This window comes from Crassostrea angulata, chromosome 5, assembly GCF_025612915.1.
Source record: "Crassostrea angulata isolate pt1a10 chromosome 5, ASM2561291v2, whole genome shotgun sequence".
Classification (NCBI taxonomy): domain Eukaryota; kingdom Metazoa; phylum Mollusca; class Bivalvia; order Ostreida; family Ostreidae; genus Magallana; species Magallana angulata.
The window spans coordinates 300,712-325,065 of record NC_069115.1 but is presented as its reverse complement, the minus strand read 5'-3'; the positions used below and the strand labels follow the sequence as shown (position 1 = coordinate 325,065).

At 36.8% G+C, this 24,354-nt stretch overlaps 1 protein-coding gene across 9 annotated transcripts in view; it reads left to right on the top strand.

Moving 5' to 3' along the window:
- The window catches only part of LOC128183065 (protein still life, isoform SIF type 1-like), a 49,517-nt gene extending 25,381 nt beyond the window's left edge, over window positions 1–24,136 (top strand). For 4 of the 9 annotated variants that reach the window (XM_052851890.1, XM_052851894.1, XM_052851895.1 and 1 more), the window contains 21 exons: window positions 2,462–2,601; window positions 2,917–3,020; window positions 3,156–3,325; window positions 3,726–3,823; window positions 4,303–4,446; window positions 4,859–5,041; window positions 6,574–6,794; window positions 7,262–7,388; window positions 10,710–10,877; window positions 11,119–11,299; window positions 11,932–12,186; window positions 12,474–12,562; window positions 12,802–12,954; window positions 13,278–13,472; window positions 14,629–14,658; window positions 15,956–16,064; window positions 16,318–16,494; window positions 16,883–17,007; window positions 17,549–17,725; window positions 20,194–20,378; window positions 20,707–24,136. In XM_052851890.1, the coding sequence (XP_052707850.1) occupies window positions 2,462–2,601; window positions 2,917–3,020; window positions 3,156–3,325; window positions 3,726–3,823; window positions 4,303–4,446; window positions 4,859–5,041; window positions 6,574–6,794; window positions 7,262–7,388; window positions 10,710–10,877; window positions 11,119–11,299; window positions 11,932–12,186; window positions 12,474–12,562; window positions 12,802–12,954; window positions 13,278–13,472; window positions 14,629–14,658; window positions 15,956–16,064; window positions 16,318–16,494; window positions 16,883–17,007; window positions 17,549–17,725; window positions 20,194–20,378; window positions 20,707–21,391 (3,716 nt within the window). In that variant the 3' untranslated portion in view covers window positions 21,392–24,136. Of the gene's footprint in view, window positions 1–2,461; window positions 2,602–2,916; window positions 3,021–3,155; window positions 3,326–3,725; window positions 3,824–4,302; window positions 4,447–4,858; window positions 5,042–6,573; window positions 6,795–7,261; window positions 7,389–10,709; window positions 10,878–11,118; window positions 11,300–11,931; window positions 12,187–12,473; window positions 12,563–12,801; window positions 12,955–13,277; window positions 13,473–14,032; window positions 14,048–14,628; window positions 14,659–15,955; window positions 16,065–16,317; window positions 16,495–16,882; window positions 17,008–17,548; window positions 17,726–20,193; window positions 20,379–20,706 lie in introns of all 9 variants that reach the window. The other 5 variants (XM_052851896.1, XR_008243527.1, XM_052851897.1 and 2 more) reach the window with 5 other exon arrangements.
- Window positions 24,137–24,354: the final 218 nt, after the last annotated feature.

Sequence of the window (24,354 nt, the reverse complement as noted above, 5' to 3'; positions counted from 1 at the left end):
TTGGTTCAATGATGTAAGGAAAACAACTGGAACAGCTAGTTACTTAAACAAAAACTAATGCAACAGAGGCCATTCCCTAACTAATCCATGCTACCGGTATTCCAGATTTAGTTTTATAAATCAAACCTTTTGGTTAGTGAGTTCATATAAATGGATACTCGATCAACTCATAATATCAATGTTATTCTTCAGACATTTTGAAGGTTATAATAATAAGCTGTGATACGTGGGAAAGACGGAGAATGTGAATTCTTGACAATTCTTGACAATGGGGTTATGGGCTTTTGGTGCATATCAATTCAGATATCCCACTCTAAATGCAAGATATTGCAGGTGTCAATATCCAGTCTCTACATGAATCATAAAAGCTAGATATGAAAAGGGAATATTATAAGGCTTTAATTTCTCCTGGATTTATATCCGAGAAAGCAAATGACAGCTCCAGTAAAAATGTATTGGATGATTCAGGGGTTCCTGTCAGGGGTTCCTGCAGAAATCTGAAGGTTTAATATTTCTGTTGCTAGAAGGGAGCATGTTCATAATATTGGCATTGAAATGCAGACAGAAGGCATAAAACTTTGCATGTGAGAGAGAGAGAGAGAGAGAGAGAGAGAGAGAGAGAGAGAGAGAGAGAGAGAGAGAGAGAGAGAGAGAGCCATTCTCCATGATTTATGTTTTATTCAATTACTTTTCAGTTTTAAATTTAAAAAAGGACACAGTCATATGAAATAGGGTATTTATAATCCTGTAACAGGGTAAACCGGGGCGATATGAGAGAGAGAGAGAGAGAGAGAGAGAGAGAGAGAGAGGGGGGAGGAGAGAGAGAGAGAGAGAGAGGAGAGAGAGAGAGAGGAGAGAGAGACAGATAGAGAGAGGAGAGAGATAACATATAGCAGCTGGGAGACTGCTGTTTAGAGGGGTTTATTTGGATTATCTGAGGATGCAAAGATTGAGAGATTATGATAGAGATAAGGTAGATGTTTCTTCAATAATGTGTGCTAATGGATGGCTGTTTGATGCTGCATTAATTGGTTATTTACAAGACCGACTGAATACAGCTCTGCCATGTGCTAAGTATCCCCCTCTTTGTATGTTGATACTAATGGAGACATTCGAGTGTTCAAGATTCATTCTTGATAAAAAATATGAATGCGTAATTAGAGATTGGAGACCAATTAGATTTCTTGAAATTTTCAAAAATTATTTGGAAATTCAAAAAGTGATTTTTTATATTATTCAAATGCAATAGTGATATTTGCCAATGGTAGATATATGGCCAATGATGTCATCAAGGTCAACATACTGTTTCCATGGTAACAGGATTTTATGTTCTCATTCCTGAACTTTTATTTTGATGGACTCTGTGCACAGTGTAGGAATTAAGTATGTATCAGAATCATGTGTTTCCCATTGTCCCTGTGTGCCTGTGCCAATTTCCTGAGTTTCCTTTCCATTTGTCGCTATTGAAACTCAATAACTTCCATCCCACCAACAATTCATTTCCTGGTCTGTTAGTACCAGTGCTGAGTACACCAAATGTAACTTGTATGTAACTCAAGGACAACAGGCCGACATTATGCTCAGGAAATTCTTATCATTTATCCACTCAGGTTAGAGTTAGTTTTGTGGGAGAATCATCATGTTAGGTGATCATTGGTACTCTGACGCTCTCATGCATTCTATATTTATTAGTTCATTTTATGTTCAGAGTGTTGATATAACTATTTGTTTCTGTTTAATGCCTCTCTCATGTTAAGGCAAATGAAATCTCTAAAACGAGATTTGGTAGAAAACTTCTGGTTTCCGCTGCACGATCTTGACAAACCAGAGTTTGGGTGTACGGTGGGCGAATGCTGTATGTAATTATTATGATGACGGACAAGATATAATGCTAACGTTTGTACATTGTGCGGAGACAAAGAGTGGCTCATTGGGTGAAGTCATCAAAGATTTGTCGGCTCTTTAATGTAGATATTTGCCATAACACTGTCCCATTCATCTGTTTCTATATTTTCTGTGAGATCGTAGCAGATGAGGAAAACCTTATGAGTGTTGATATATTAAAATATAAAATCTAAGAGCATATAGGCTTAAAATTTCATGTTGGATTAATTTTAACAAATGTTTATATGAAAATAGGGAAAACCACATGTACAATCCAAAGATAATTTCAAACACACTTATCACTTCATTCTGTGGGAAAATACCATTTTCATGATTTAATTGAAAAGTAATGAAGCAGTTTTATAATTATACATAAAACTGTTTTCCCATTAAAATATCAATTTATTTTCCTTTTAACAAAATCTGTCGCTCAAAAAGTTCTTAGACATTAAGTCATATAAAAGTTTCCTATGAAATTATCAGTACATTTTATAGTAACTCATTCTGTTAAAAACAAAACAATTCTTATAAAAATGACCACTTAATTAGCCTTGCCCTTTGATTGGTTGATTTCCAGGGCTAGAGGTCAATCCCTCGACTACAGGGGCTGGGTCGTCTGGAGCCAGTAGTCGTGGCAGCAGTAGCAGTGGTCGTCATAGCGACCTGATCAATCAGCTTGGTGACACCTCTGAACTGCGGCAGTACAACCCCACAGAGGTAACCATAGTAACCAGGGCGAATTTCTTCAGGGGAGGGTGTATCAACTGTATACAGCAGAATACAAATGAAAATTCTATAAAAGTAACCGTGATAACTCTGGGAAAAGAGTTACCAGGGAAAAATAATCTAGCCAAATTTCTGATTGCGAGTAGGGTGAATATAGCTGAGCTATAAATCAGCATATTTCTGTACCATAATAAGTTTCAGGAACATTTAGGTTAAAGAAGGGATTAATAGGATTAATTTCTAACAAATTGTGTGGTTGAAATGAAAATTTAGAGACAGGATTTTAGTAATTGTAATTTTATACAGCTGTGGGAGGATGATGGGGCGGAGAGTGACGATTCTATCCACACGATGACCGAGGCTGAAGCCCGAGTTTGTCACCGACAGAGTGGGGCCATCAGAAAGGCAGGGTAAGCCGCATTGAACTGTATTGTGTGTTTACGTGAAGTTTATGTTTCTGCAGTGTTCAGGAATAATGTCGATTAGATGTACATGAACAATCACTAACTCTTTCCTGATTTGTGAATGTACGTGATATTTTGCAGATGGCTGGTGGTCAAGAATTGGCTGGTTCACAGGAAGAGGAAGTTGGAGCTGGCTCCGCGCAGGAAGTGGAAGCGTTACTGGGTGTGTCTGAAGGGGACGGTGCTGTTGTTCTATGACTGCAGCGAGGAAACGGCGGTAACCGAGGACAGCATACCACGACATATACTTGGTAAATAAAGAAATGCTACACAATAAAGGATTCCCTGGTGTGTACTGGTTACTGTACATACCGTAAATACCAAATACTAGGTACCATTTCACACCATAGATATCAGACCTTAAGTGGGCTACTTCTTCTAGGTAACATAGGTACCATATATATATACCATAATATACCCAGGATATACCGCCCAGTACCGTAGCATGATGTTTTCCAGTAGACATTTAGTCCACAGCTCTACTGTTGTTCTGAGTTCATGCAAGGTAGAAAATACATGTATAGGTATTACCTGGGTATTGAAGTATATAACTAGAAGATATTGGAACTAATATAAAACCTTGTCACATTGACAAACTTTCTGTTCTGTTTGTACAATCATAGAGTAACTGTACCGAGACTTGTTTTGTAGTGATAGAGGGTGCTATTGCCCAGGCAGTTCCTGAGCATCCAAAGCGAGACAACATCTTCTCGGTCAGCACTGCGTTTGGCGATGCCTATCTATTTGAGGTGAGGGACAAAAGGCAAAAGAACCCACCAATTTGAAAGTTTTATTGCAACTGAAGAAGATAAAAAACCCAGAGAATTCAGCATAATAATATTTCATCACCAGTGTTAGCTTTTATTGCAGATCTGTTTTTGGATATTTATAACTTTTCAATGAACACTAAACGATGAGTTTCATAGAACAGATTTTATAGACGCTGTAAATGACAGGTTTAAAATCTTGCTTCATTTGGTGATAATGTAAATCCTAATTAAACGCAAGAAATTAATTCTGTCTCGCGAATTCTAAAATCACGCTTTTAATTTTGGGACACATGTTAACTACATGAAACTAAGATAAAATTTCGGCATTCATGATTTTATGTTCTCACGATTTGATGGTTAATCGTTGAATCGCGGAATTAAGTACTTGCGTAAAATAAGGAATCTACATTAATATGATTATCACTGAGTGATTGATGTTTTGTTTTTTTCTGTGGTAGGCGACATCACCAATGGAACAGGAGAGTTGGATCTGTGCCGTCCATTCAGCCTGCGCTTCATCGTTCGCTCGGCAACATGGGAAGGACAACACGCTTCGACTGATGAAGAAAGAACTTCACAAACTGGAGACAAATATTGATGTTGTAAGTTAACGAAGGAAGAAATTAGAGAGTTACTCCATTTATTTCAGTAACTCCATTTATTTCATGATGCAGATCTGAAGTTTTATTCAGGGCTAGCAAAAATCTGTAGGAGTTGTTCTTAAGGAAGATTGTTGCCAAGTTTTCACACACTTCCTTATTTATTGAAAAATAAACACATTAGTACTGTAAAATCTGCTTGCATTTCTTACAATAGAGATTTTTTCCACGTCATCTAAATTTTAATTTATCAAACTTTTTTTTTGTCTAAAAAAAAAATAGAACAATACGATAAGTAATGGATATAATTCCACATCACATATAGTTGAAAACTAAACTCTTCATTGTCAAGAGATAGAAAAAATACTATATAATAGCCACAGCCCTTGAGCCTCCTTAATTATTTCTGTTACAGGACCTGAAGATGAGGAAGATGGCAGAGCTTCAGCTGACAGTGGTCACCGATCCTCGAAGTCGGACGGCAATCATCCGACAGATCGCCCAATGGGAGGAGAATCTGGAGAAGTTATTTATAGAACAGTACCGGTTCCGCTGCTACAGCGCCTCACTGCAAGGAACAGAGCTCCCCAACCCCAAGGTAGGTCAAAGGTCAAAGGGTGTCATTGTAGCATGCAAGCAGATCATTAGAGTTTTAGAGAAGGAGTTGAAACCAACGAAGGGATAGGGTTAGCTAGGTCAAAAGTCATTGGTTACCAGTGTAGCAATGTAATATCAATAGATTTAGAGAAATCATGGCAAAGTTTGAAAATTTTAGATCTTACCCTGACTGTAATTTAGCAGCTCCTTTTAAGAATTGCTGAATATGAACTTCAGCTTTCTGTTGAATTACCAGCAAACAGATATGGATGGCACTCAGTGAATCAGTGCAGTGTCCTTTGATATCATATGCTGACTACTTTATCTAATTAGCTCTCTGCAGAGAATTACTGAGAAGTTTGGTGGAATATCTGTTTGAATGTTCTCTGACTAGAGATATAGAGTCAACATAGCAGTCTTTTGTGAATGTTTATTCTATAAAACTCTACATATTAATACATTTAAATACATATTCATGTACAGAGCCTGGTAGAGGGAAGTAACTCTTGTGGTTTCTCCAGTTTGTCAAACAAGGAAGTAATGGGATCAATATTGAAATAACTTATACATGTTATACCTAGTCTCCAATTATGACCACTAAATTGTAAATAACTTATACATGTTAGACCTAATCTCCAATTACAACCATTAAATTGTATCATACTGCCCACTTATTGGTCATTTCAAGTCCAGAATTAAACTTAAGCAGGAAATAACAACTAGATGCAGAAAGCCCTTTGTTGTGTGTACTTAATGCCCGTAGATGTGTCGTTTAAGTCCGTTCTTTAGAGATGTGTATACTATCACTGCAGAGTTCTAGCTGCAGGCCACGATAGTGACAACGATAGAGACACACGGCTCGTGGCAGATCTGTTATTTATGAGCTTTATTTACAATGCGTACCTGTAATTAGTGATGATTACCTGAGATAATCACCTGTGATTAAAGTGGACCCTTACTCTGATCACCCAAAGATAATTTGACCTGAACTTTCTTGATGTTTCCATTCATCGTTAATCAATCAGACCATTTCTTATCAGAAGAAGTTATCATTTACAAGAAAAATTTTAACAATGAATTTATATAAAATGTCAATATTTTATAATTGACCTAAAGGGAAATATATATATATAGATTACATAACTGGTAGGCTGTAGATTTGAATCATTAAGTATTCATTGGATTAAAAGATTTAATTCAAAAGGGGACTTCCCATTGGTCAGACAATTTGTTGATACCATTATAAACAATATTTTCATAAACAGACTGAAGTTAACTACACATTCATTACAGTTCATCAGTTACTTAGCCATTGAGCAATGGTGCTTTATTTTTCTGATTCTATGCTTATAAATTTGATTTCAACAGCTAAGCGATTCTTATTTTATCACAAAGACACACAGATGTACTGTTTGATCCGTTTTTTACTGTCAGTTGTCATCCACAGAAAAAACAGGATTGGATTCTTTGCTGATGATATCCCTCTCTTTTGTCTGTTGCAGTCTGTATTTCAGTTTACGCGTCCTTTTTTAGGTGCTGCTGGGTAGTGCTTCCAAGACGACCAAGTCGACCCTGGGTCGCCTTGGGGTGTTCACCGTGACCTCATTCCATGCTCTGGTAGCCGCGAGGAAACCCCTGACTGTCCCAAACATCTACGGGAGGGGGAAGCACCAGGGAGGGATGCTCTCCCCGCGAGGGGACGGGACATTCCGGTACCACAGGAAAACTGTCCACAACCACAGTCCAGATACTCAGTAAGTCTCCCCCCCCCCACCCAAGTATTACCACAGTCCAGTTCCTAAGTCAGACTGATAGAGAGAGGTTAATGGAAGAGTGGGACTGTGTATTACCCTACCACCAAGTATTACCACAGTCCCAATACTAAGTCAGGCTGATAAGCTTATAACCCACCCCACCCCCCAGGGTAATTGGTAATTCTGTCGTTAATCGATCCTTTTGGAGCCAGGTGGACAAGGCCACAGACATTGAATCAAAGGGAGGGAGGGGGAGGAAGTTGGTGGATTAAAGTTTCATGAACATCTAACAGTTTGAATTTTGTAACCATGTATTTCCACATCATGGTATACAATGCTACAAACATTGATGTATGTGGGAGAGGGGTGTGTTGGATAGGAGGGAGATATGGGTCCACATTCCTATACATGTACTTACAGTGAACACTTACGATGTACTTCTTATATTAGGTTCTGTCTTTTTACAGCACGGTGTACAAGGCTACAGACATTGACGAGGTGGTCGCTGATCTATACATGGACAGTCCCGAGAATCTGTCCATCGTGTCAGACCCAGGCTCTCTCTCCGAGACCGTGGCCCTGCCCAATAATCAGGTAAATGATAGACAGAGAGTAAGACCAGAGAGAGAGATTGAATTACTCACAGAGGCATACACCTGCCCTTGCCTTAGAATTGAGAAAACCTATACTGTGATATCTGCATGTTTCTCCGAAGCATCAATGATTCTAAAAACCTAGTATTCAGTGATATTTAGCAGTTTCTCTGAAGAACGAAGGATATTACAGAAAATCTACGCATTAAATATCTGTTTCTCCCAAGAATCCAGGGTGCAGTGATCCTGTCTATTTATACCTGTCCTTGTTTTCCCAAGAGTACAGGTAGCTTTATATATCACACAGGGAAATTTACATTATACCCAGACTGTGTGATTGAAGAGTATTTAAAGAGCAAGTCAAGGTGAATGAAGCTCTCAGACAGAAATCTATGAATGGAGCAAAAAGGGGGAGGGGACTTATTGGGTTTTGATGTGGAGGGTTCTTGTACAGTCAGTCAGATCTATTGGAATCCTCTGATCTCACACTGCTCACAGCCTTTGTAAGACCCTTATATAAGATCTTTGTAAGACCATTGTTAGACCATTGTGAGACTTCATGCTTTCACTGCTCTGTCATCATTTAATAAGAGCCTCACTCTTTAAGCACCTAGCTCCTAAAGGAGGGTGGAAAATGATTGATCTTCAGTTATTGACTGTGCTGTAATAATGGTACGATTCGTTAGCAGATCTATAATTATACCGGGCGATTCTTAAGTTATGTGATTCCTGGTCTCTTTAATATTCTTTGGAATGGAACTAAGTGCTTTCAGTGTTTGTCGATTTCTCCAAGTGTGATTGAGCTGCAATTTTACATTTGTGTGAATCGAGGTCGAAAGCTCCATGTGTGGGTACTGTGGAGGTTATGGAGGACTTGAATGTCACTAAGATGGAGTCTTTCTGTGGCCCCGGAGTTCACCAGTAGAATGGTAAGAAGGCTGGGGGCTGGGGGGTGATGGGGGAGGCAGTCTAAAGTTTGCAGTGTAAAGAGATTTTGGTACGAGATAAGTGGCAGATATCTTACATAGGCAGTAGATATTTCACTTGGGCGACTGCTCAGAAACTCCATGTCCCCTGCTGGGTGTTTGATTCAGAGCCCACGCACACATATGTGTAGAATAAAAACTGATTACCATAGTTTGATGTGGAAATATTGTGGACAGATTTAAATCATTTTGAAGGTAGGCAATGTATGTATGTTTTTCCTCCCTGATTTTGCAAATTTGAATTGATTTTCGATGTGAAATGTAAGATATTTGACAGGGTGGTATATAGGGGTTCAGTGTCAGAGAAAAAGAACTCAATCATATTTAAAATGTCTGGATGTTACTTTATATTATATTATGTCATATAGCTAGTAAAACTACACACATACATCCTGGAAAATTTTCTTTACTGGGGTCTTATCAGAAATTGCATTTTGGAATTCCTCTCCAAGTTGATGCATAAAATTAACTTCTTAACTCTAATCTTATAATGTTGAGTTTTTCCAGGTCTTTATAAACTCAGTTTACTATTGTGATACACTGTACAGATTTCAGAGCTGACCAATAAGATTGTAAGTGGCCATTTTACAAGTGACCAATAATGAAACAAATTTGTTAAGTATACTTGTTACGTGAGAATGCTTGCAGAGAGTTTTGTCATTAGCGTGCATAGCCTGAGGGGAGTGTACTGTCAGTGAATCTGTCCGTGAGTGGACTGTAGAGGGCCGGTCATTTCATGTATTGTCAAGTACAGGTGATGAATGCTTATGATTGAGGAACAAGGAATCGGACACACACTAGCTGATGTTTTTATTGCGCTGTGATCACTCGGTGATGTGTATTGGCATTTCTTGTGTGTATTCTTAGTTGATTTTTACTGTTGTGTGAAATAGGACTCGTTATTGCATGAATATTGCTTGGAAGTTTTGGAGGTATAGGAATAACTGTGTCAGTATTTGTTTATTTAACATGGAGTTATGGAATTTATGGCTATGACTAGGAATAAGATAGGGTAGGTATTTGTATTTAATGACGGTATTACTATTAGATTTAATTAAAAAAGAGAATTAAGTTCAAGGAAGCTGATGGTAACCAAAATATCAAGCAATTCTCTGAGATATTTAAGGTGCCAAAGTTGGCTAAGATTTAATTAATTTCATGGTTATTCAGTATAGAGTATGGCATGTATAAAATCAAGCAATAATTGACTGTAATATGGGATTGTGTATCTGATGGTTCTCTCAAAGGTGACTTTGCTGCACAGCAGAAAATTAAATCACATTGATATTGTTATTGGATGACACAGCTCTACTATGGTAGTACTTAAACAATTAGTTATGATCATGTTTACAATGTAGAAGGATGGGGATGGAGGGAGGGGGGGGGGGGGCTCTCCCAGAGAAATGGGACAGATTTGCTGCAATGGTCCATTATTATCTACATGAGTGAAATACAACTCTACATCTATTAATTCATCTACATGTTAACTGTTCATGCACAAAATGAAAATTTTAATTTTCTACTTGTGGAGGTGAAAAAATCCCATGTATCTAGATACCAGTATATAACTATCAGGTTGAAAACTGAATTAATACATTGATTCTCTATTTGCAAGATTACAATAAATTTCAGTATAAGTATAGTTATAATATTCACATGTATCTACAAAGTAAGTGAATAATTTAATACATTTATGCATACATGTAGCTCATGTATATAAACCGTATAAAGTAGAGAAATAGAGGTCACTCACTATGATCATTAGAACACTTTACTCTAAGATGTGTATGCTCAGTGACAAGAACAGAGATTCCTTTAATTTTGTGCTGGGAATTACAATGACACTGGGTTGACCAAGTTGAGATTTCTAATTAATTTAACGCAGACTTCAGCTGTCATTTTGACAAATTCCGCTGTGGGGATCTTATGAATAATAATGATCATATGCCCGCGGCTTTGGAATTCTGAGCCGTGAACATGTAATCCTCCGACAGAAGAGTGTATTTTAAGAGATAGCCATGCTTGTGCTGTGGGGCTTTGTGTGGTGGGGACAGACCATTTGTGATGCATTGTGGGTAATTATTGTGTTAATGTCTCCTGGGGCTTATGAGATATATAGTTTTCTTGTAGTCAGAGGGTTTTCCATTATCTTTTTCCTTAAAACAACACGCCTTTCAAAGACTTTATTCTGACCATAACCAGGCTTTATAATTTTGTACAGAGAAAAAGGAAAAAAAATGGTCATGCTTTTTTTGTATAGACACTTGTAAAATTTTTAATTAATTCTAAGTATATATTTCTAACTATATGTTTGTAGCTCTGTGTTTATATTTCAGACTCTGTTGGTGAAGGTTAACAAGCAGAGTACGGCCCAGGATCTATTGGAGTCGGTCTGTAACAAACGACAGCTCGACCCGCTGGACCATTACGTACGCATTACGCAATCTGACACGCCCCCCAATACTTACATAGTGCTGGACCCCAAAGATAACATCAAAAACATGGTAGGCTTTATCAACTTTGCAAACTTTATGATTTAAAACCTAGTTAGGACCTTTTAGATTTACATGTATTAACAATTATGATTAAAGTAGAAACATATTTTTCAAAAAATATCTTTCTGTGAAAAAAGAGGATGGTAAGGCTTTGTGAATGGATCAAATTAAAGGAGTATATACAACTTTTTGAGTGATTTAACATGTGATAAACTACAGCTTCATGTATCAATGAAACTTTTTTTCCCAGAAGTACGAGTCGATCGAGGTTTGTCAGAAGTCCGTCGTACAGTTACATCTGACCAAGTCCCCGGGAGAAACGGAGTTTGGTTTTACGGTGGAGGCGGAGCTAGCGGAGGATTTTGACAAGGACGATGAGCTCCGCCTGTATGTCAGTCAGGTGACCCCCGGGAGTGTGGCACACAAAAGTCGTGAGTTTGTCAAAAGTTTATTCAGTTTAAAAGTCACCGTATTGGTCCAGGCAGTTATCTTTAAGATTAACATTTGACCTCACAAATGTCAACTTACAACTATATGACCCAGAAAAATTAAATCGTTGTCTGTTAAGAAGTTATTGATATAAATTCACATCATTTATTAATGTTGTCTTTGTTTGGAGGTAAATATATACATGTATTATAAAACGGCAAATCCATCTTGAGCCTCATAAAATTTTCAGAAGTATCTATACCAGTAAAACGCTTGTAGTGAATCAGAAGTTCAGTTTTCAGAAGTATTTATTACATGCAATACTGTATACTAGGAAATATTCACCCCTATTTTAGTTTTGCCCATTTCGTCCTCGTTTCAAGCGGATGATTTAATTGAAGACAGCGCGAATTTCAATATGTTATATTATCTTTCTTTAAACACAACTGTGGCTGGGTGAATTTAAGACAGGGGGAAACTGTTAGCAAGTGTAGAAGGGCGAAAATTACACGGGGTGAAAATAACTCTGTATACAGTATCATATTTCAATTCATTTGATTTAAGATTATTTTTTCCTTTTGTGTTTCCGGCTCTGAGTATATGAAGCAGTGAGATTTTTGTTCTGTCCTTGCAGTGCTTAGCGTGGGGGACGAGATTCTAGTCATTAACAGTAAAATTGTCTCAGACCTGGACATGGTCTACATAGAAACCCTGCTCCACGAGTCCAAGTCTCTAGTCGTCACGGTCCGCTCACTGCGAACCAATCACTGCCCGGCCGCCGTCACAGGCAGCCAATCAGAAATCAGCAACATGATGTGTCCTCCTCCACCCTCTCAGTCTCGTATCCCGGAGAAAGTCATTGAAAATCTCACTGTGCCATCACCCAAAGGTCAGGGGTCAAATTGTGCTCTCAGTCTCACTGTCATTCCTCAATATAACTATTTTTTGTTTTCTTGTGTTTTGTAAATTTTGCAAAAATGAAATCATTGAAATAATTTCCATTTACCGGTACTCCTGTCATTTTTTTGCAATTTTGAATTTTTTCGATATGACACATTTTAATGTAATATCTGCTTGAGTAATTTGTGCAATATAATATGTCCATAAAAATAGTGAATAATATATAATTATATCATTGTTAAAAAATGACATGAGAAATTTTTCTCTATTTTACAGAAAACTCCAACCAGGATGAAGTGGATTGTCTCCGTAAACCTGGTTCCCTGCCCGATTTAGCTGGTCCCCAGATAGATCATCTGATTAAGGTGAGCAGTAGGGACGTTGTTTAATTGATCTTTGTGTCTCAGGAATTTACTGGTTTATATGTAAATTTAACTTTGTTTGACAAAGGTGACATGGAAATAAAAGATATTTAAGAAACATTTCTTACAGATAATCAGAATTGTTTGATGTTTGAAGCTTTAAAAATCTTAAAGTTAACAATTCTCACACAGAAAACATGCAGACTTGTGATAAATTGTTGATGGATTTCTTGTTTCTTTAGAATGCAGAGCAGGTGACGGCCATTTGTCGGACAGGAAGTGAGCCGAGTGTTTTAGATAGCCACGTCCATCATAACTGTAAACCTCTGTCTGAGGCCCAGAAACTACGCAAAGTCATAATGGAGCTCATCGAAACCGAGCGTGCTTATGTCAAGGTGGGTGAAACTATATGAAGTCAATGCTTAATTCAGATGGCTAATTTATACTAAGATGAAGAGTCACGCCTTGTGTCTTTAATGTGTCTTTTGATTATCTTGAGCTGATATTATTTTTACAATGATGATGACCTTTACATGACATTGACCTAAACTTCCTTTTCTTGTTTTAATGAAGTCTGTTTGATATTGACTTCTTTCCCTTTTACCTTAAATCTTTCTTTGTAAATGTGATAAGCTTACCTTTACCTTAAGTGCCTCCCCTTGTTAACTTGACCTTTATTGACCTGTATGACCTTGAGTCCTGTTCTTTGTTTGTACAGGACCTGAACTGTCTGACGGAGCAGTACCTGATCCCCCTACAGTCCGCAACCTTCCTGACCTCCGGCGAGATCCAACAGTTGTTTGGGAACATCCAGGAGATTGTGACCTTCCAGCAGCAGTTCCTGATCAGCCTGGAGGAGGCCATTCAGCTGGAGGGGGACTTCTTCCAGACAGAGGACCCCAAGGTCTTCAGGGTAGGTTAATGTCACTGTTGCCATGGTGATGCACTCTTTTTGGGGGGGGGGGGAGAGAATTGTTTCTCTTGCAACTGACTTGTAGTTTGTGATGAATTAAAGACACTGTCCCTTTATTAAATGTAAAATGCACCTGAGTGTGATCTTCCCAGAGTTTTATTCCATTAATAATTTTCAGTATTAATACACTAGGATATGAACTATATTTACTCAGTTTGGTGAATGAAGATCACTGCATGATATCTTTGTGAGATGGAGATTTGAAACCTTTCTTTACACTTAAATCACTTTTGAATGTCTAATGATTGAAAATGAAAAAAAAAGCATTTGCTTGAAATATAGCACCAAATAAGGATATAAAAGGATTTGAAAACACTTGCCTTTATGTTTCAATTTTTATTGGTTTAAAGTCTGTATCAACATGATACAATTAGTACTCAAAACTTAAAGATCAAGCTCCAAAATCCACTTAACTAAAGTTAGTAAATGGTGCTTACTTATGGTATGGTTTGGGTACAAGTAGTTGTACAAGAACTGCAACTCTTGCTTGACTCTTGTAGGATCTGGAACTGAGGGTATGTCTGAGGCTGCCCCGCCCACCTGTCTATATTGCCCCGCCCACCTGTCTATATGTATATATCCACTGTATATTGTGTAGATCAGTGTTCACCAGCCACATTGCCTACTGTATATAATCTATATTTAGAAGCTGCTTTGATAGGAGAAAGCTACTATACTGTTATATATCTGTTCTTTAGAAGTTTAGTTGACAGTACATGTATTTCTTTTGATAATTTATTACTTCTCCACACTTGAATTTTATTGAATGTTGTACGTAACTTTGTGTTGTTTGTGTACCCTATCTATCACAATGATGAGATAATTCTTATATATTGTAAAACACAGACTGGTTTACAACACTATAACTAAACTCTACTAGCACTGACACCATTCAAATGTAATACAGAGTGCCCAAACAAATCTCTAAAGTTAAAATGCAAACTGTAGTATTAAGAAGATAGCTATGAATGGATATTTATTACCCAAAATTCTGTTTGAACTACAAAACGGCTGTTGAAGAAGAAGAAAGCTTTAGAATATGTAGTAAAGACAAAAAGTTATTGTTTATGTTTAAGATTGCTGTATGATATTTTAGTTCTGGATTCCAATCAAGCACCGAGTTCGTGTGAGTCTTTGTGAGTTTTGTGAGTCTGTGTGAGTTTGCCGGCTGGGAGATGACTTCTAGATCTGTTTCAATTCTTTGAGTTCTTGAGCTTTTATTGTCTTAGTTACAGTACTATTACTGGATTTTTCTACAGTTATTCATTTTTTCTATTCCATGCTCAGTAGTTTATTGCCAAAATGTAATTTCAAAATAATTTTGCACTGGCAGAAAAATCCAGCGAATATAAATATTGTACTATTTTGCTACCCCCTTGCTGTGTGTTGCTAGATCTGCAGATCTGTATAAGATCCATGTTAACTGCTATCATTAAGCCATTTAATCCACACTAGAGTGAATAATATTAATTGTCATATCGCATACTTTATTAAAATCTGTGTGTGATTTTGAATATTGTAACTAGAGATGCAGTTAATGAAAGGGAGTAAACAACCAATTTTGTTAACAAATTAATTTTATTTGTTTAAACTTTTACTACAATTAAAAGAGTTAAAAGTGCTGCATTAAAAAATAACCTCTTGAACCATGATGCTTTACTTATCAACATTAAATTGAGACTTTGCTGGTTACTATGTAAGAGATGAGACTTTATTGAGAGATAATTACGAGATAAAACTATACAGGTGTGCTAAAGAAACAGTTTACTATAAAAGACAGAATGATACTATATAAATAGTGCCTGTTTGGGAGGGTAACAGTTGAAATTGACACCCTGAGAAAACCATTGTCAACCGACGCGAAGCGGAGGTTGACAATGGTTTTCGAGGGGTGTCAATTTCAACTGTTATCCTCCCAAACAGGCACTATTTATTTTGTTATACTGAATGTCTTAATTTTAAAGAAAATTTTACTGCTTTTATATAGGAATAACGTGAATTCTACAGCGAACCGTACGCGCATAATTATCGCGCATGTAACAATTTGTAATGTTACCCGTTGCTAAGTGCGTTGCTAACTCTGAGGGTAATAGAACGGATTATGAACTGCGTCTTAACCAATCAGATTTTAGTATTTAACATGAAAGTATAACAATATATACTGTCAATCAAGCACTGCATTGATATATCATCTATTTCTTCACACCAAGTCTTATTGCTGCAGATAAGTTTTCATGCGTGAAATGTATAAAATTTTAAATGGAATCTACAGTACATGTATTAAAAGTATACAATGCTTGGTTTACAGTGGATGAGATATAAAAATGCCCCATAAGTACTGGTAAAGTGTAGGTAGAGGGTGTAAGTGACTGATATTGCTGCAGTGTAATAGATATAATTATATAGTTGTGTTGTGATTTCAGAGAGTGCTTTTCTCCCTGGGTGGATCCTTCCTGTATTACGCCAACCACTTCAAGGTCTACAGCTCGTTCTGTGCAAGTCACAGCCGAACTCAGAAAATACTCAACCCAGGTAAGTAAAATTAACAACCACACTCAGGGGAGTTATTGTCCTACAGAAATAATTTAAAAAACTCAATTAGCCATCCATGATTGCAAATATAATTTTTTATAGCAATATTACTCTGCAAGAGCACAGACTCATAAACATGTAGTGTGTATGTAATGATCAGTATACAAGACAATTTTAATTTTAGACTTAATAGTTACAACAGCATAATCCGTTGTTATGGTAACTTTATAACTTCTCTCTGTCATTGTTGTAGTGGCTAACGATGCGTTGAAGGCGTTTCTACACTCACGAAATCCCGAGCAGCAGCACTCGGCCACACTCGAGTCGTACCTCATCAAACCCATCCAGAGGATACTCAAGTACCCCCTCCTACTGCAGCAGCTGTGTTACCTGACCGACCCAGATACTGATGAACATCATCACCTCTCAGGTAAGCAATGTGTTTCATCATCACATGTCATGTAAGCATTGTGTGACATCATCTTATGACATCATCACCTGTCGGGTTATTAGTGTCTTACCTGTGTAACCTGACTGACCCAGACATCTGCCATGTTCATTTTTTACGGTAGTTTCATCAATATTCGCAGGAATCAGTTCTTGTGGATTTAATAAAAAAAATACATTTTCTAGAACACGTAAATTTGTGAACAGTGATCCTATATATCAAAACAATATGTTATTAGAAATTGCACAACATGTAACATGTAATTAATTATGGATTAAATCAATGAAGAGCCACTGAGTTATCCTGTTCCATTATTTTATGTCGTTATGGTAATGACCTTGGTATTGATAGTGACCTTGCATGATTTCAGAGGCCAACAAAGGAATGGAGGCTGTGGCGGAACATATCAACGAGATGCAGAAAATCTTTGAGGAGTACGGCACAGTGTTCGATGAGCTGTGTAAGGTGTTCCGAGAGACTTACCCCCACAAACAGGTAATTACTGATTGCTGAAATCGGCAAAAACGTCACATAAAAGGACCAGGCAGCATTGTAGAGCGATAGTTCAAGGAATGATAGCTATATATAACGAAGCAGCAGTTCTCTTTATTCCTTTGTATTTACATGTAATCATATTAATGATATGAAGTTTTGCATCTAAACTTTAAGCAGTCCTTATAAACCTCATTGTTATTAAAAAAAGAAAATAGAAGGAAAAAATAAAGTCAGACAGCTGACCCTGGTGTCATAAAACTTAGACCAACTCAATTTTGTCTCAGTTTCACATTTCCACAATGTATTTTTTTTTTTAAAAGTAAGATTTAGATGAAAAGTTAGTTCTTCGCTCTTCTAATTTAGTTGTATGGACTTGAAGCCATATTATATAGCTTACAAGTTGCTCTCTGAGGATTCTATTGGTGCCGCTCAAGTAATAGACACGTGTTCACCATGTGCTGTGTTATAAACTGTGTCTGTACTCTGTCTGTTGGTGCTGTATCGATGATATTGATTTACAATGGTTGCTGGTCATTGACAGGCGGTGGACCTGAGTGTGGGTGAGCTACAGATGTATGGTACGGTGGAGTGGTGTAATTTGTGCGACAGCCTCGGCAAGATCAAGAAAGGACTCGAGCTGGAGAACATCGTGTTTGTGTTCAGGTCTGGCGTTGTGTTCGTCTGCCGCGAGAAAATCAGGAAAAAGGTCAAAGCCAAGGTAAAACGGGCGCCTGTAAAGTGCGAAACGAAATCGAAACGAAACGAAATCGAACGAAACGAAACGAAACCAATCGAAACGAAACGAAACCAATCGAAACGAAACGAAATCAAACGAAACGAAACCAAAAATCGAAACGAAACGAAACGGAATTTAAACAAAACTAATATCAATTTTGACTACATAAAAGTGAAAATAAATTAATTGAAATAAATTTTTGAACCATAAAATATAACTACCTGTATGTTTCAGATTACCGCTGTAAATTTTTAAGCCGATTATCCGAAATTTGCAAAAATTATATAATTATGTAAATAAGCAATGTACATTCCTATACCTCTTAATGTTTCTAATTTATTTCATTTAATGATATTCAGACGTTTAGAGAGAGAGAGAGAGAGAGAGAGAGAGAGAGAGAGAGAGATATGCCTTAAAACTTATCAGCAAGATCACATAGCAAAGTATATACGCAAGTTTTGGAAGAGAGAGATAGAGATATGATGATGATACTGAAGGGAACATTCTACCAACAAATTTCTTTCTATCGATTTGAAATATTGTAAAAATGAAACGATCGAATACAATGTGATTTATAGCATACTGGTTGGTTACCAGTTTCTAACATATAATAAGAAAGTATAGCATGAATTTAGACGTCGTAATTTGACAAAATTAAAGTGCAATATAAAGAGGTTTTTTACCTGTTTTTTCTACCTTAAATCAAACATGATCCCCTCTTTCTCTCCCTTTCACACGCACGCACAATGTATTTGAATCATTTTTACAATATTTCATATCGATATAAAAAAAAATCGTGTAGTTGGAATGTCTCCGTAAATACTGTAAACGCACTATATTTAGGGTGAACAATATTTGGCGTAATATAATTTTTCAACAAGTTAGCATGGATTTGATTTAGCGCATTTCTGAATTTACCTTTTTATCTACTTACATATTTTACATTTGGCAATGTACTTGATTTTGCGGACGCCGTTTTCCGCCAAAAACGCAAAATAGAATACATAGCCAAAGGTGTAAAGGCAGTTTTATAATACGTTTACAGTATAATCATCTTTATATTGCAAGTTAATTTTGTCAAATTACGACGTCCAAATTCATGCTATACATATTACAACAATTCTTATCATATGTTAGAAACTGGTAACCAACCAGTATGCTCTAAATCACATTGTATTCGATCGTTTCGTTTTTACAATATTTCAAATCGACAGAAAGAAAATTGATGTTAGAATGTCCCCTTTAGTATCATCCTCATCTCTCTATCTCTCTCTTTCTTTCTTTCTCTCTCTCTCTCTCTCTCTGTCTCTCTCCCAAACTTGCGTATATACTTTGCTATGTGTTGTCGCTTATAAGTTTTAAGACATCTCTCTCTCTCTCTCTCTCTCTCTCTCTAAACTTCTGAATATCATTTAATGAAACAAATTAGAAACATTAAAAGGTATAGGAATGTACACCACTTATTTACATAATTATATAATTTTTGCAAATTTCGGATAATCGGCTTAAAAATTTACAGCGCCAATCTTAACATACAGGTAGTTATATTTTATGGTTCAAAAATTTATTTCAATGAATTTATTTTCACTTTTATGTAGTCAAAATTGATATAAGTCTTGTTTAAATTCCGTTTCGTTTCGTTTCGATTTTTGGTTTCGTTTCGTTTGATTTCGTTTCGTTTCGATTGATTTCGTTTCGTTTCGATTGGTTTCGTTTCGTTTCGTTTGATTTCGTTTCGTTTCGTTTCGTTTCGATTTCGTTTCGCACTTTACAGGCGCCCAGGTAAAACAAAGAATCTGAATTGTTTTGTATGCTTTATCCATCAATATTCAATGGAATTAATTTTTGAGGATTTACCGGTAGATCAATTCACATTAACGAGCTAACTCAAATTTGTGAACTATGGCCATCCTAAGAATAGTAAACTTTGTCAAGTTTCTTATTTTGATTAACATTAATATGAAATCCTGAAACATTGGTGTACAACAGACAGTGATCGAGTGAGTTCGATCACAAACTACGGCCACCGTAGTTCGACTGAAATGAGATTGAACTCACTTTAGTCCGACTAAAATGGAACTGTGGTCCAACCAACGGAGAGACTCTGGTCTGTCTCTAGTCAGGTAGTTAAAAGATGGCAGCGGCAAGCGAAACCTCCAAATTTTGCTTATTTTAATGCAATGTGTTAAATTTTAGCGCACACACATATGATTCAATGTGTTGACAAATTATTTTCCTTCTTTTTTCATAAACAATAAAATTATAAGTAGTAATTAACATCTTTCTCATTTTTTTAACCAGACATCAACCAATGTGCGTTCGAACACAGACATGCGCACCATAAGTTTTCCTTAATACCATGGTTGAACTCTAGTTAATGATCGAACTCGCCCAATGATGAAACAACCTCACTTTCATGCTTTGAAAGATTTCTTGTTACTGTTTAATAGGACAGAAAAAGCGTAACTGAGGTGTTTGAATCCCAGGAAAGATTCCGGACGGTCATTCCCGTACAGGAAGTCCAGGTGCTTTCTGGGAAGCTCGGGGATATGGACAACCATTACTGGTGGGACCTAATTCACAGTCGCTCAGACAAAGAGGGGCGCCCAGAGAGGGTGTACCAGTTCTGTAACAGGTAAGGAGGTACAAGAGAGGGAAACCTGTTCTTTAAAAGGTAGAGGGAGGGCTTTATGCCCATTGATTGCATAAATTTACTTTTATTTTATCTTTATTTGCATTATTTTACATTTTATTTTATCTTTCTTCACTGAATGATTCTTTAAAAAATTGGAAGTAACAAATGATAACATAATCTTTCTAACAACATGAACAAATAGCAGTAATGGTACTGTCACGATTGGAGTCATATGCATGTATATTAAGTTTAAATAATTTAACAAATACCATTGCATTGTAATTGTTAAATTTACATCTGCAAACTTTATATTTTTTTCCCTATACAGCTCTACAGAAGCAAAGACTGATTTTATGAAGATAATTCGCCAAACAATTCGTGAAAGTGTTCGTAAGATGGGGTTACCTAATGGAAGCCAAGTCAAAAAAACTTATGTTCCCTATGGAGGGAAACGCTTGGAGTCCTTGAGCTCCAACAACCGAACTCTCAGCAAGAAAAGGGGAGGTAAATCTAGCCAGTGTAGTGAGCCTGACAGGCACTCGCTTGAGTTTGAGGAAACGGTGACGTTAATTGACCAAGCAGACTCGGGGTTCAGGACTCGAAGTAAGACCCTGGGCGATCTGACGGACGATGACAACCTGGAGGAGGCTGGACCAGTAAGTAGACCCGCCCACTCGACAGCTGATGGCTCCGCCCATTGTAGCTCTGATAGGCAGAGTGTAAGTTCTTCCAACTCGAGCTTGAGCGTGTCGAGTCGAAACTCGGCTAAGCTCACTCAGGCCAGTGCTAATCCTGTTAAATTTACCAGCAACGTTCCGTCGGAGGTTATTAATTCTCCCGTGTGGAAGCCGCGGAATGAATCTAATGTAGTGTATATCAAAGAGAGACTGACGGCGGTGAACTCTACTAACCCTGATAGTGTCCCCAGTGACAGAGTAGATAATGTCCCCCTCGCTAAGGACACGCCCCCCTTGTCCCTACCCTCAGTCCAACTCAAGGATACTGAGTGCTGAACTGTGGGCCCAACCCCCCCCCCCCCCCCCCCCCCCCTCCCCCCAAAACCACTCAGTTTTTTAGTCCATGTCATTTGTACTTGTTCTTGAATTTTTTTTCTGTAAAATTTGCACCATATCAAAGTTGGATACCGCTTTTATGTGTTTTGTGCACACCTTTGCAATATTTATCTAATCTGTTTTGTGATGAAACGTTTTATTGTATGAATTAATGTCAAATGTTTTACAAGTATTTTTGATCAATCAATGTTCAAACGTTAGATCAAAAGTAAGGTGCAATATATTTTATGAACTCCATATACATGTACATAGGATTGAGAGCACTTCATTCAAACATACATGTACCTAAGTCATATTGACTAGTGTTGATGAGATGGGAATTAGGTGTTAGTGTGTATTCATTATTCAGCCAAATAACTCAGAGTTCTGTGCCAAATTTGATGAAGCTTTTATAGGGATGCTGCATCACTCACTTATTAATAAACAGGTCTAAACCCGCTATCTCAAGTCGTAAGGCCCAAGTCTTATAACCTCCGTGTCTGCTGAATGTTAATGGATTTTCCCCACAAAATCTCGGGAGTTTACACTGTATAACTATATTAATATTATCATGGCCATAGATTCAGCACACTTCTGTCCTCTTTTTCTCCTGTTTTTTTTTCAATTAGATATTGTAAATTAAAATTGAAATGAACAAAATGATTTCTGATCTGAATGTTATGACCTCTGTCATCTTATGCTTCTCTTTACTTTATCATTACAGTCATTTGTGTAGCTCTCCTGTCAGTGAAGGTAATTTAGTACTTTGTAGTGAACAGCATTAATTTTTCTTTTTGCAACAAAACCTGCAAGATTTGTCTCCCCCCTTAACACTGCTTGAGATTTTTGTTTTAGACGTAGATTTTACGAGAGAAAAAGGTCAATAACTCTTACACGCAAACTTGGAATTGCATATTACATTGTTTATTTTTTTTTTTTTAGGATAATTTTATCAAAATTTATTTTCTGGGGTGAGGGTGCATGTATTGATTTAAGATAATGCATGATCAAACGTGTCAAAATTCAGTGACAAAAGTGAACATTGTGCACTAATAAAGCCAGTCATGCATGACTCTGTAGCTGTTTTATAGATATCAATGACCCAAGAATCATCAATTTATAGTGGATATCATTTAAAGAATATTTCATTTTGAATGCTACTTACTTCAAATTAAAATTTGAGTCTTCAAACATAAGGTTAATAGGTCTTTTCTCATGAAATAGCTGTATGACTTTTCATTTCATTTAAACGTTTCATAATTTTTGATCATCATATTCACATGGTCATATTCCAACTCTTGAGAAAATGTGTCCGCCCCGACTACCGTATTTACTTTTCCTCTCCCCATACAAACCCTCAAACACAGATATGGGACATGTATCCAACAGATAGCTGTATACCAAGATGGCTGACCTTAATTAATTGTACCTTATGTTTCATTATTGTATACAAATCCAATTTATCATGCATATGGAATGTCGATCTTGGGCTTTGATTAAACGAACCATAGTACATTGTACTAGTGTTGAGTTTTCCTTGACTTTAGCAGGGACTGTGCAATAATGGGCATGCTTGTTTGCTAACAATCTGAGTCTGAGTAGATTATACTGGTGGTGTGTAGTTATTTTTATACTCCACGTTAGACTGTTATATAATGCTTTAGAGCTGTACTGTATTATAAATGACATGTCTGTGATGTGTAGAGTCAAAATAATGTGTCATCGATATCAAGCATCAAGTTATACATAAATGGTGATGACTACATTTCTATTCATACTGCTGTAAAAAAATATAGTGATTTTTTTAATGATGAAATTGTCAAAGTTAGGAGATTGCTCTGTTTTACTAGAAAATCAACGAAATGGGATGAAGATGAGTTACATGTATTACATATCTGATTTCTGTTCCAAAGTTTATATTCTGAATGTTTGGCTGAGATGTCCAGTATGGTACAGTGCTTCAGGTTTTCAATGTATTGCTTTGTCTTTCTACCCTATCCATAGACAGAGTTGGGGGAATAACTTGGGACACATCTAACTAACCGTTCTGACCAGAGAAACCGGCTCAGCGTTTCTGTGTTTGGACCATGTGGATCATGGGACAAGAAACTGACTCCGTCTGTTATGGAGTTGTTATCATCACGGAATCACGGAATTCATGATTATTTATGTATCGTAACTTGGTCATCATATTACATTCTGTAACTTGGTCATCATACTACATTCTGTAACTTGTTCATCATATTACATTCTGTAACTTGTTCATCATGTTACATTCTGTAACTTGTTCATCATATTACATTCTGTAACTTGTTCATCATATTACATTCTGTAACTTGTTCATTATGTTACATTCTGTAACTTGTTCATTATGTTACATTATGTAGCTTTTTCATCATGTTACATTTTGTAAATCAAAATTATCATATTACATTTGCAACATGTTCATCAGGTTACATTCTGTAACTTGTTCATTATATTACATTCTGTAACTTGTTCATTTTGTTACATTCTGTAACTTGTTCATTACTTTACATTTTGTAATTTGTTTTTGAATTGCCTGAATGTGCAAGAGCTGATCTATTTATTATATTAACTGTTACTGAGTGTTACTATGACGATAATGATGATATAAAGTTTGTAAACAACACTGTTATATATATGTTGTTAATTAGGTCACTGTCAAAAATAAACAACAAAAACCATTGTCCTGCCTTGTTTCTATCAAATCATTTAAATGTATGGAGGATATACTTAGGGAGTAATGGGTGCAAGGATTTATAGAACAGGTGGTTATGTTAGCCTAAATTGAGAGTGGACTTGAACCTAGGACCTCAAGTGTAAGGTGTCAGCACTCTAACCACTGGGCCAAGGAGACCCGATATATTGACTGATGTTTACACACTTTTAATTTACTTAGGCTA